Raw genomic sequence first — 13,258 nt, forward strand, 5'->3', positions numbered from 1 at the left:
AAAGTTTTCGGACTCTGCAGTGGAGAAGGTGCGCGTCCGTCCACCAGCTCTTTACGCACCGAGCTGTCTGTTGATGTGAGCAGCAGGGAAGACACTCAACTGGGAAGTCGCGCATTTGTGGCGGGGTGTGTGAATCCAATCAACCATCATCCAACATGAATAATGTATCCAACCGGACCGCTAACCTGTGTGACGGCGAACCTCCGTTCGCTATCGACAACATCCGAAGTGAGTATAGACTGGACCTGGTTCTGCTCACTGAACAATTTTTTTTTCTTCTTCTAATGACGAGCGACTGGTTAAAGAATTTGAACTTTACGCACCAACAAGTTTCCCCCTGTGGAATTTTAATTAGTTTGGGCCAAATTTTAAGCAGTGTTTATTAACTGCGGTGTCGTGGAAACAAAATGGTACAGGTAGTCGAGATTTTGTTTTTGACACTAGAAAGCTATGGATCAGGGGTGTTTTCTTGGTTTAGACATGCAATTTCTACTTTATATGACTCAAAATGAGTTTGGTTTTTCTTCTTTTTGTTCTGGAAAAGGGAGAGAGATGAAGTGTCTTATTGGTACAATTAGAATGTAATATTGGGAAAATCACTATTGAAGAAAGACGGCATAATTTTACCTTGGGGTGCCAGTAGTTTGCCCATCTCCTCGGTGCATACAGAATCCTGAATGCACAATGTTAATGCATGGATTCAGGAGAAGACATTAACTTTGATGACTGGCAGCATTATTTACTCTATTTTTTTCTTTTTTAATTTGATTTAGTTAGGATGTATTTTAAGTTCGCAACAGGAGGCATTTTAGCAAAGTTGTATTTTATGAACAAAAACAAAGTCTTTCATTTGAAAGAGCATTGAAAATTACATCTAGATCAGAAATAAAGCAACAGTTGCTCTAAAGATGCAATTTTTTTTTCTTTGCAGCAAGCCTGCAGCCCACAATAGGAAATAAAAAGCTATTTTTGAGAGCCAGTAGAATGAACATTCTACAAAAGCAGCCGCCGAATGTTTGCTTTGTTATGATCCGTGACTCTTTGTGGTTTCATGATTTTTGACTTTGTTCTTCAATCGCTGCATTGTGATTCTTTCTGTTTTCGTCTCTTTTCGCATTAAACATTTCAATTCTCATCCAGTATTTGGATTCCTGGTGTTTTCATGTGTTTAGATTGTCATTTTAGCTGCAGTCCGTCTGCACTCTATTAAGTTTTCTGTTTGTTTTTATGTTCAAGAGTTTTCTCCTCTCAACTGCTGCATCTTTTGTTTATAAAGCTCACTTCTTACATGTCTTTGATCGCCTCCACAGTTTTCATGAGCCATTTAGTTTTCCTCATTCCTCACCAGATCCTTCTTGTTTTGAAGACCCCACCTGTGGTTTTGCTCCAATCTCACTTGCTATTTTTGTATATTTTTGGATGTATAGTGACTTCAAAGCATGAATTTGCAGTTTATAAGGTTCATTAAACTGTTGCACTTTATAAATGTTATTGGTTTTGGGCATATCCTTTGGAGATCATTAATGGTTCACATCTGGTATCCCTCTTGCATCATTTTCTGGAGGCACCCTTGATGTTCCTCAGGATGAATCATAACTGAATAATTCATTTGGTTTCCTGTTGCTCACCACCTTCAAACCATGAATTCGGAACTGCATCCTGTGATTAGTTTATTGTTTGTAGATCCTCACCCACTGCTCGTTCATGGCTACATAAAACTCAAACTGTGATTTTTGTTCTGTAATGTGGTTGTTTTTTCATACTCTTAATCTGTTCTCTCTGCTTGTTCCTCAAAACATTTTCTTGCATTATTTTTTTTGTTGTTGTTCTCTACAATATGTTCTGTATTTATGTTATTCAATTCTCCGTAATAAAAATTTTCTTGGTCTTAAATTTTTCCTTAATGATTCTCGTTCACTTCGAGCATAAAGTTTAGTCGCTTTTCTCGGGGCGTATAAACGCGCGTTTCTAAAGCGATGATGTTGTGTTTGCAACGTCGCCTCTAAAGTCCCGACCAGATTGGTGCCGTTTCATTTCAAAGTCTAATTTCTTCTCATAGAAATACGATTTTAAGAACACGTGTCGATGCGCGTTCTTGAAAACGTTTGTTCGAAGCCTAACCCAGAAGGCGGTATGATGTACTGTGAACATATCGGCAGTTTCTAAATTTATCCATGCCTATGCATGGGTAAACAGGCAATGTTGTTCTCGCTGCTTCTGTTTTCTCCCGTTTGTGACCGATTTTGTGATCCACTCATCCACAGAAATGGTCCCAGTGTGGGCAGGATGCAATTTCTATATATTTTTCAGCAGCACCAAAAGCAAAAATAAGTTTAGCCTCTTCTCACACAAAGTGGATTGTAATTGACAGCAACCTCTGCCTGATCGCCATATTCTTGAGATCAAGCAGAGGGCTTCTTGTCCTTGCTAATTGTACATGTATGCAAGCAAATATTATCCTGCCAGTGTCTCTCCATGATTGGTGAAGTGATTAAATAGGAGAAAGTGACATATAAGAGGATGCTGCCGTACACTGATCACAATTCAACAACATGTCCCAAGTGGCCTGGACACCTCTAGAGAAGCCAAACATAAAAGGTGTTCAAGCTGTCGGATAAATAAGTTATATTTTTTATATGGGGGTCATGGGCCCCTTTCTGATGGTGCCCTGGGCAACTGCCTGTATCAAAAACTTTCCACAGAAGAGACAATCAATCAAACTCAAACAATAATTAAACTGAGCACAGAAAAGCCCCAGCGAGGGCCCTGGGCAGCCGCACTAACCACCGGATATCATGCAGCCTCACATCAAATCTTAATTAGTAAATTCCTACAACATGGCTACAAAAATTTGATTAGTGAATTTCTAAACAAATACAACCAGTCAGTATCGATCATCTGAATCTCCAGCATCTCTACCTGTAAGCTCAAAAAAAAAAAAAAAAAGAAAAGAGAGAAATTCTAGTATGTCCTGCACATCTGTTAGAGGTTGAAATCGCTGAACCTTGATGCGGTGTAGAAAAACATGTTGCATTTCGCTGTTAGAATCCAGAGACACTTCAGAAAGTCGAACTGTGCGGATTCGACCTTAAAGTTACTGAGCGAAATCGAAGAGGCACAACAGCCGACATGCGTTGCAGAAAACCCGAAGCAAAACAGGAACACCTGTTTGTGGGGTTCGTTTCAGTCTGACTACCGCTAATGACTCTGAATTCCTGACAATAAATGACGCAGATTACAAGAATAGTCTCAGCTACATCTAAGAAGCTTGAGCTATTTACTGCCTTTCCTTCCATTCTTTGTTTTGCATTTTCCTTTCTCTGGAGTCATCGGTGGGCTGATGGCGACATCCACCTCCACCACAGCCAACCGTGTCGTCTTGCCTTCATCATCATCGTCATCAACATCCTGCCACGTCTCCCTGCCAGCCTTTTCCTTGATCAGCTCTTGGGGTTTTGCGTGTTGCTTTGGTTTTAAGTGCGGCAAATCTGATTAAAAGGTTTTCGATGTTTGGGTCATCTTTCTGACACTAGCAAAGCAAAAGAAGAGCCAAAGTTTATTTTGGCTCAAGGGTGAACGCTTTAATCCAGCAACGATTCATAAAACTTGTGAGGACTTGAAGTTCTTTAGACTTTTAGGCTGTTTTTCTTTTTTTGTTATCCAGCCTGAAAAAGCAAGTATGAGCATGAACTTCTTTTCAGCAGGATCTGGAAAAAAACACAACAAAAAAAAAAACAACATCTTTTCTGTCTTGAATTTTTTTCCCCAAAGGACAAAATAATGGGCCTAAATCCAATTGTTTAATCCAATTTGCCTTTTCCTCTTTCAGATCAGGACGTATTTGGAATTATTTTGTATTCAGTCCTCACCTTCATGGCAACGATTTCAATGCTGGTCTTCCTGGAGGAGTGTGTGTACATTTACAAGAAGGTGCCTGCCAACAAGAAGAGTGCAATCATCTGGGTGAACGGGGCAGCTCCGGTAAAGTTACAAACGCACGGTTTAAGTTTGTCTCACTTTGTCACTTTATCACGCTTCTCTGGGTTACATTTATATTCACATGCGTAGAATTGTGAGCCATGCATAGTTTTCGAGAGTTTTAATAATACATTTAAATCCAAAAAGGCTGCCGATGCCTTTACTTACCGTCTCTTTCACGTTGATGGCCCCAAATAAAGCCCCTGGCAACATGTTGGCCTTCAGAAGTTGCTTTAGTAAATCAAGCCCACCTGTTTGTAGCTTAATCTCAGCATAAATATGCAAACCTGAACCAGGCCTGTCACAGTAATCAATAAATCAATTAATCGCATGATAAACTCCATTGGCATGATTTTATCGTTTCTCTTCCCCCCCCCCCCTCTTTCTATCAAAACCTGGATGATAAAAGGTTTCAGGTTGGTGTTTTGGTCTCAACTAGGCCTTTTTTTTTTGAAGGACAATTTTATTTACAAAGACTTCAAAATTCATTTTATTTGTTGTTTTGTTTATTTATCTTTGGATATTTGAAATGTCTTCCAGTTGCAGTGTTAGATGTTCATTATAATTTAAAGTTTACTGATATTTCAGATTGTGTTCTTGCATTATTATTTTGCCATTTCCATTTCACTACTTAAAAATGGTCTCAAAACGACAATATTATCGTTTATCGCAATAACTTCTGGAACAATTTATCCAAGTCTCGGCAATGGCTTGCTGTGGGAATGCTTCATTTTTCCCACAGAAAGGGTAGATGCTGTAAATTTTACACTTCCTAGATCATTTTGTGGGGTTTTATGTAATAAACCAACACAAAGAAGTACAAAATAGTTAAGTGGATTAAAATGTTTATTTTTTTACTCCTAAAAGTTCAGCCTCCTTTACTCTGATACTCTGAAGAAATATCCATCTGAAAACCTGCACACGACATTCCCACAGAGAAACATAGCGGTAGCCATGTCATGCTGTGGGACTACTTTTGTTTTTAGCAAAGCCAAGGACAATTTAGCAATAACCGAATCTGTCTAATACGTAAAATCTTTTTTAAGACGCACAGTATTTATTGTTAGAATGTGACAAAATGAGAATAAGTTGAAGCATCGTGAATACGTCGTCTTTCATTGCGTTTAGTAATGCCTCTTTTCTCCTGGGCTCTTACAGGTGATCAGCACCATGTCCTGCATAGGGATGTGGATCCCCAGAGCCGTGATGATTACAGATCTGACTTCGGGCACGTAAGTTTTCTCTCCCCCCTCTCGTTTTCTCACTGCTTTCTCTGTTTGTGCGCCGTGTGAACCTTACATCCCGACTGCTCGAGGATCAAAGGGGAACTCGAACCTCATTATTCCTAGGAACATTTTATAGAAAACAGCCGTGCTGTTGTGCAACATGCTTTCACTTTCCTATAGTTTTTTGCTTTTCTTCTTTTTTTTCCTCCTGCCTTAATAGCCCGTGTTGCTCTTCTGTCCTCGTAGCTATTTCGCCATCGTGGTGTTTAAGTTCCTGATTATGATGTTGGAGGAGATTGGAGGGGACGAGGCCTTCCTGAAGCGGTACAGCAAACACAAACTGAAGATCAGCACTGGGCCTTGCTGCTGTTGCTGCCTCTGTCTCCCACACGTGGCCATCACACGGTAAACTCCCTCAGTTTCTCACTTTCTCTGCCCATTAGAGAAAAACCCTTTCAGTGTTTTACTTACTCATCCAAGGGCTTTTTCCCTGTAATATTGAAGCATAAGTGAAGCTTCCACAGAAAGCATACCATTGGCTTGGCATGTTGTTTTTGGACAGTCTCCTTATGTTCCTGGCAAACTAAAAACTGGGGATGGAAAGTTAATCAAAATTGCCTATAATATGGTCCCGCTAGGGAGCACTTATCAGAAAAAGTTCTTTTATTTCCCATGATTCAAGCCTGTTTAGATCTTTCAGGCTTCGTTTAAGAGACTATTAAAAACAAAAAAAACAAAGGTCACAACAGCTTTAGCTGTTTTGTTTGCCATGCCTTGCAAAAATTAGCTTCAGAGACATTGTAAGTAGAGCTGGCATGTAGACTACACGCTTTGAACATCTCATTGGAGCAACGTTCAATCCGTTGTCATAAAAAATGGAAAAATTATGGCGCAATTGACATGATGCCAAGGTGAGAACGGGCCCCGTCTCCCCCCCTTGCGGAAGTAGAGCAAACCTCCGACAAACAAACATGGTTATATGGTGAAGGTAGTGATGCTCGCTGCGATACCAGAGACTTTTGGTGAGACGTTAGCCTCACTGGCTAATGCTAAGACGAAGAAGGAAGGCACAATAATTCAAGCGAGTCATACATCAGGGAAACAATCGGGTTATCAGGTTACTTATGGGAAACAACGGAGAAATTGATGTCGATACCCAAAAGTTTGAGGAACGCTGAATTGCTTTCGCAAAACATAAATTCATCAAGGATCTTTACGATTCATTTTATTTGTTTTATCGTCAGCATCCCTTTGATTTCGCGATGGTTTCCTGCTCACTGGTGGCCGAAATTGAAATTAATTTTTGTTTGTCAAATAACATGACACAATATTGAAGTTTAACCTTGGTGTTTTCCATGTTGTTTTTATTGCATGAATGTTGCCCATCTTCGGTAAAACGATAAAAACTTAGCACGCAGTTGTATCCTTACAAAGTACAAGAGAGGTCATGAGGCGTGAAAATCTTTGCAAAGTACTGCACTGCCTTAGCTGAAAACCTGTGCTGAACAAAAGTAATTGTCTAAGGATTTGAAGGAGCTTTGTCTATGATGTAACATAGGAGTGCTGCGCGGAGGATTTTGCAACGCTGATCATGTACAGATGCAGCCTGGAGTCAGTGACGGATTCAGTCGTGTCGGAGAGCTTTAAAGCATGTTTTTAGCCTGTTTGAACATAACCAGCCTGTGTGCAAACCGTGTTGGATTCAAACGGGAGGAAGGCAGGATTTCCAAACAACGCACAGGTTGAGCAACCTCCTGGTCATTCACCTCTCATACTCCTCATGGCCTCATGGGTGCCGTGAACCCTCCGTTCCCCTTTCTGGTTGCTGTTAATAATTGTTAACGGGTTAGCTTTTGATTAAACCCGGTCATTTATGTTGCTTGCATGCTGCTGTTAGACAGAGACAGAGCTGAATTTGACTAGTTTTTTTTCTTCCCTAATCTGTGCAACAGAAAATCTGAACCCTACCTTCCCACACACAGTGATGCTGGTGATAATGATCATGCCAAGGCACACTCTGCTACTTCTCGACTGAACTGTTTATAAGACATCCCTCGGAGACATCTGGCACCGTTAGCATTCTCTGGGCATGTTCAGATCCTGACTTGCCGCACCTCCCCAATAAAACAGGCCTTCCTCTGTCTTGTTTAAAAAAATAAAAAAAATCATCTTTATGGTGAAGTTCTTTGGGGATTCAACAATGGACTTGTGGTAACTTTATGTCTCCGAACTTCAGACGCACTGTCTTTCTGCTGAAGCTTGGATCCTTCCAGTTTGCCCTTCTGAAGCTTATCTTCACCCTCCTTTCCATCTTCCTGTGGACCAACGGAAATTACAACCCGCAAGATGTAAGTCAAAGAGATCAACTCCCGTTATTTTTCCCACAGCTCGTGTGTGTGTGTGTGTGCGTGTGTGTGTGTGTGTGTGTATTCTTACATAGTTATTCATTTAATGCCAATTTAATGATTTTTTTTTAAGGCAGCTTAATGTGTATATGCAGCACCTCACAAATTCATTCCCCGTGAATGTTTTCACAGTTTGTCACACATTACAACCACAAACCTCAGTGTGTTTTATTAGCATCTGATGTGGATATATCCACACAACGTAGATTTGTGACACGAAGGAAAAAAAAAAAAGTTTGGAACGCATTCAGATTAGAATGAGAAAATCCAAACACGCAGCAGATGTTCATTAGGTGGCGCCGGCAACGCCATCCACAGAGTGAAACAAGCAGGAGAGAGCATCATGCTGTGGGATTGTTTTCTTTGTTTTTTTTCCTTCTGGGGTGGGAAGTGACAGGAAAATGTGTCATATTTAGTCAGACAGGCGTATCTGGCCCTACTGAAGAAAAGCTTGTGAACTTTGACATCCTTATCTACAGATGTTCAGATGCTTTCATTCATCTTTGCTGAGTTTGAGATTTTTTTTCCCAATGATTGGGCAAAAACAAACTCACGCAGTGCTGTTCCGATTTCTACAGTATTCATTCCTAAAAAACAAACAAACCAAAGAAACGCAGCTTAAAGCTGAATGGTTTTCCTTTGACTTCACATTGTGTTGATCTATCAATCAAATAAAGTCCTAATTAAACGGATTGAAGCTTGTGGTAGGGATATGATTGCTTCTGCAAGTTGCATCATAGCTGACACTGTATTTTGTCAGGAAATCACTTCTGATTACTCTTCAATGTGGGTGTGTGGGTACCTGTCAATGTCTTGGTTTCTGTTTCTAGTGAACATGTAAGGCGTAATTTAAAATCTAAAACAAGAAGAGAACAACATTTTAAGTCTTTACTTTTGGAAGAAGATATTTCGTTTTGATTTGAGCTTTCCTTGTTTTCTTTAAAAACTAGATATTTGGAATTATTGGATGCTTTGCTACTATAAGATCAATCTATGTTTAAAATGCTGTCCTTGTTTTTTACATTCCCTTTTAAATAAAGAGAAAATACATTTCTTTGTTTGCCCTGCTTTTGATGGTAAAATACCACAGCGGCTGTTGAGAAGTCCAACTTTATAAACTGTCAAAACTTTCTCTTTTTTTCTCTCTTTTCTTTTTTGTTGACATTTTAAGACGAATATTTACATAAAATTTTATTTCTTTTTTTTTTTACTGTCTGTGTAAGTCTGGATTTTTTTTTCTTTTTTTTTTTTTATCTACACACTTGTGTGAAGTCATTATCTACAGTTTACCCAGTCAAGGTTTGACTTCCTTGGTATTCTGTTCTGTAGTCCATCTATTTCCTCCACTGTGAAAGAAAACCGTTCCCTCAAAACAAATCACCTCAGCTCCCACTCTCTCCATCCTGTAAATTTCTGGTAAAATCTCAGCCCACATGTCAATAGTCGGGCTTCTCACACAGAAGCCATTTCCTTGAGTTGGCCTTGTTTTTTTCCTGCCACTAAAATTCCAAAGAAATATTTATCCCTTAAGGCCATTCCGTTTGAAAAGAGACAATCTACTTTCTAGACGTAGATGACTTCCAAATATTTGCTGTTTTTCATGGATCCCCTGCTAGTATGTTTTATATTCCTGAAAAATATGATTTGTCATAATTTTTGTAGAAATCAGTTTCCGCTTTAAAGGCTCTTCCCCCCCTTTCCCCATATTCTTTTAGTATGCTTTTTTTTTTTTTTAGTTTTGTTTCTTACTTTTTTGTGGTGAGTTCATATTGCTGCCTGAAATGTTCAGTGCTGTTATTTTCACTAATCTATGTCGACCTTTCCGATTTGTTAGAGGTCCAGAAGTTTTGACGATGGTGAACCAATCTGTTGGCATACTTAAACATTACATGACATCGCTTTTCAGATGAGAATTACCGGAGCAGCGATATGGATCAACCCATTTGTTGGCATCTTGACGGTCACTGCTCTGTGGCCCGTCACCATCACTTTCATGCACCTGAGGATCACCTTGCGAACGCTCAAGATCGTCCCCAAGTACGCCATGTATCAGGTAAGATCCCGAACAACCGCAGAGTTTCCCAGCGCCGCGCTCTCAGCCGTTGACTGCATCAGTGTGCTTGTGTCGGTAGCTGGTGCTGATCCTGAGCCAGCTGCAGACGGCCATCATCAACATCTTGGCCATGAACAGAGTCATCGCCTGCTCTCCGCCTTTTTCGTCTCCCGCCAGAGGATACAGTGAGTCTCGACATATCCTGCCGGTTTCTTTGGGCCCTTGTCGTTGTTAAATCAGGCTTTCGTCGTCAGCCTCTTTGCTCAGACGTTGCTGATGGATTTAATTAATCAATCAGCCAATTTGTTTGCTGCTAGAGCAGAGATCCAAACAGAAAGAAAATGCCACTAGGATAGATAAGAGTGACGTCTGACTTGTAGAATTGTATATAATTGATATGTTATAAACCAGATGGGTAATTAAATCAAAACTTCTTTGATGTATGCGCAACTTGCTAGTGACAGCTTTTTTTATTTTTCACATTTTCTCCGTAACAAATTGGTTTGTTTTTCAGCGGTAAAACAAGCAGTTGTTTGTCATAGCAAAGGTGGAAAAGAAATTAAAATAATGTAAAAAAAATTATTTTTTTTTTACAACAAATTAATCTGGTATTTCAACAGAGGCGTGAGTTGCTGTTGAATGAGTGAATGAAACGGATTAAGTCAATCAGGATCGTAGTGAACCACGACCAATCAGTCAGTTTGTTTCAGTCCAACATTAAATGCCAGGAAGAAACTCAAAACTCCCAACTTTCCCAATGTCTCTCTTCGAGCAAACCTTAAAACCATTTTGTCCGTCTCCGCAGTGCTGAGTCAGCAGCTCCTCATCCTGGAGATGTTCATCATCACTCTGGTGACCCGGCTGCTGTACCGACGACAGTACGACCCTCTCCCAGAAGAAGAACCGGGCGACAACGAAAACACCAAGTTGACGACATTAGCGGTTTCTGCGTGAGGCCTGGATGAATGTGTGTGTCTGAGAGTCTCTACGTGTTGGTTTGATGAGGAAATTATGTAAAGCCGCATTGATCAATAAATATGAAATCGATGTAAATGAACTTGGAGGTTGTGCAGCTGGCTGACTGGAACACTCAGGTCATTTTTTTTTTTTTTTTTAGCAATATTCACCTTCAGACTGAGGAAAGCTCAGTTGGAAAGCTCATCTTTGTAACCTCTTGGACATAAACACTATTGATGCTGATATAGCTGAGGCAACTTTGTACGGGTGCTGTGAATAATTGTCCTTCGTCCTCTGATGGCACCTTATTGAAATTTTTGGCACCTTTTTAAATGTAAAAATCTTTAGTTTTTAGTCTCCAAACTATGTGAGGCTTTTATACAGTTCTTTTTTTTTTTAATAGTCCTTTCAAAGTTCAGGTTAACTGTTCAGGTTTTATTCTCAGGCATGCTTTCTAAGGATGCTGAGTGTAAAGTTAAATCAGTAAGTTCAAGCTGGCCAGTCCTTGAGACTGTGAAGCCCAAATTAACACCTCCACCACTGTGCATCACAGCAGAATGAGTAGCTCATCAAGGAGCGTGTCATTGGTCTGTACTTTTCGCTGCTATTATTGTTTTCAGATTCTTATTTTGACTTTGGATCAGGTTAAGACTACACTTCTGAGAAAACTATTATCTCTGACAATATGTTCACTGTTTAACTTTATATTTGCCCTGCTGTTCTTTTCCATCATCGACTGTCTGCCCCGTTTTCCCCTCTCAGCTGCAGTTGGTCAGATGACATATCAATGTTTCAAAGAGAATCAAATAGGGTTTTTTTATTAATCTTTATTTCATTGCTATTATGAGTATATAGTACATTATGCCTGTATTGAATTTGTGCCTTTGTGGTTATAAATGTTGGGATCTTTACCTTACAGAGATTTAAATATCCCTCCATTTTCCCTTGAAGTGCGCTCCTTGTAACATGTGGAACAGCTTTATCGTACGAATGATGAAACAAAGTGGAAGTCGGAAGCCAAATATATGTTGGAGGAGAACATTTTGGAGTTGTTAACCAATACCACTGTTGATAAAATTGCTCGTATTTTTAAGCAGGATTTTGTTTCCTCGTTTGTGTGCTGCTTTTAGTTCTGAGTGGAAACAAAAGGAAACAAAACTTGGTGTCTCTCAGGTTCATTTGCCTTTCAGTTTTTTAACAAACAACTCTAAATTAGGGAAACCGAAAAAAAGAAGAAGAAAAAAAAAAAAGAAAAGCCATATAAAATATATCAAGCAAAATTGGTTACCTAAAGGATGTAGAGGGGAATTCAGTTTAGCTGCATTGAATGTGAAACATACTTTTCATGTATTTTTTTTGTTTTGTTTTATTTGTTTTTACATTTGTTATTAAATGTTTCCACTTCAACTTCATGTGCAGGTTGTTTTGATATCTTTGACATTTAATTTGAGAATTGCAAAAAAGAATTTACAGAAATAAATGCATTAATGGTCTCCAAAACCTGCTTGAACTCTGTGTGGAATTAAACCCATTTCCCTCAGTCTGTTTTTTATTTGAACTACAAATAAAACAACTTGACCATTTATTATTTGTATTTTTGTGCACCATCTTAATATTATTAAGCGCTCCTGTTTAACTTTTATTGTGTTATTACCTCTTGACCTTAAACATAAAAATGTCAGATTCCAAATGGCTTTGCCCTTGTGTTGCATATTAGTGATTTCATCATTCTGCCACTAGAGGGAAGTAGAGCTCACGACCTGAATGTCCCCGGTGTTACTATGGGCTAAAAAGCACGACTCGGATTTTAATAATCAAGCCGTATAATGGTGTCTTTACTCCTCAAGACGACATTTAAGACGACATTTAAGCATACCGCACAGGTGCTTCATTCCGTCCAGCTACTACTTTACAAAATAAACAAGTGATAATGAATGATGTTGACGGACGTGTTTTTAACCAATGGAATTGACTCTGCTGGCCACTTCCCAGTATTCAGCCAATCACCGCACAGCATTAGCTGGCACCTCCCCCGCCAAGTGCGGTTGAGTCAGAATTGAAAGTACGTGCTTCCCAAAACATCGCCACAGGACCGGATGTTGAATAGGTCGGACCTTCAAAATAAGTCGAGCCAGTTTATGGCGTCATGTTTGTCAGATTTAAAACACAAACAACATTTGATCCAGATACAGCAAAAGAATGAATTGTTTGTCTCGTTTGACTCGTCTTTGGTTTCATGACTGACTGGCAAACTGAATGCAGACCCCATCTCATGCAAATAGAGTAATAATGGGGTCTTCGTAAACATTTTGCCAGTCAGTCATGAAATCAAAGAAGAGTCAAATGAGACAAACTATTCATTTTTCAACAATTTCACACATACTTATTTAGACTGTTAGAGAATGCTGGAGTATAAAGAAAAGAATCAGAAGTATTATGACCCATATTTACATAATTTTAATAAAATATGGTAATGAATATTGGACCACAACAGGTCTTCCAAAACGTCAGAAAACAGGCACTAAAACTGACCTGCTTGTAGAAGCAAAAACTAATAAGTAACCGATAAGCCAAAAAATCAATGTTGTATTTATCCAGATAAATACAACACCAAATATATAATACATAAGATTATTTAA

At 39.3% G+C, this 13,258-nt stretch overlaps 1 protein-coding gene across 1 annotated transcript; it reads left to right on the top strand.

Moving 5' to 3' along the window:
• Window positions 1–6: 6 nt before the first annotated feature.
• On the top strand, window positions 7–12,202 carry slc51a (solute carrier family 51 member A). Its single transcript, XM_007547844.1, has 8 exons — window positions 7–228; window positions 3,830–3,981; window positions 5,137–5,210; window positions 5,451–5,609; window positions 7,441–7,552; window positions 9,516–9,662; window positions 9,742–9,847; window positions 10,468–12,202. The coding sequence occupies exons 1-8, from the start codon at window positions 156–158 to the stop codon at window positions 10,614–10,616; spliced, it is 972 nt and encodes a 323-aa protein (XP_007547906.1). The 5' UTR covers window positions 7–155; the 3' UTR covers window positions 10,617–12,202.
• Window positions 12,203–13,258: the final 1,056 nt, after the last annotated feature.

Source organism: Poecilia formosa, unplaced genomic scaffold (genome assembly GCF_000485575.1).
Source record: "Poecilia formosa unplaced genomic scaffold, Poecilia_formosa-5.1.2 Scaffold22, whole genome shotgun sequence".
Lineage (NCBI taxonomy): Eukaryota > Metazoa > Chordata > Actinopteri > Cyprinodontiformes > Poeciliidae > Poecilia > Poecilia formosa.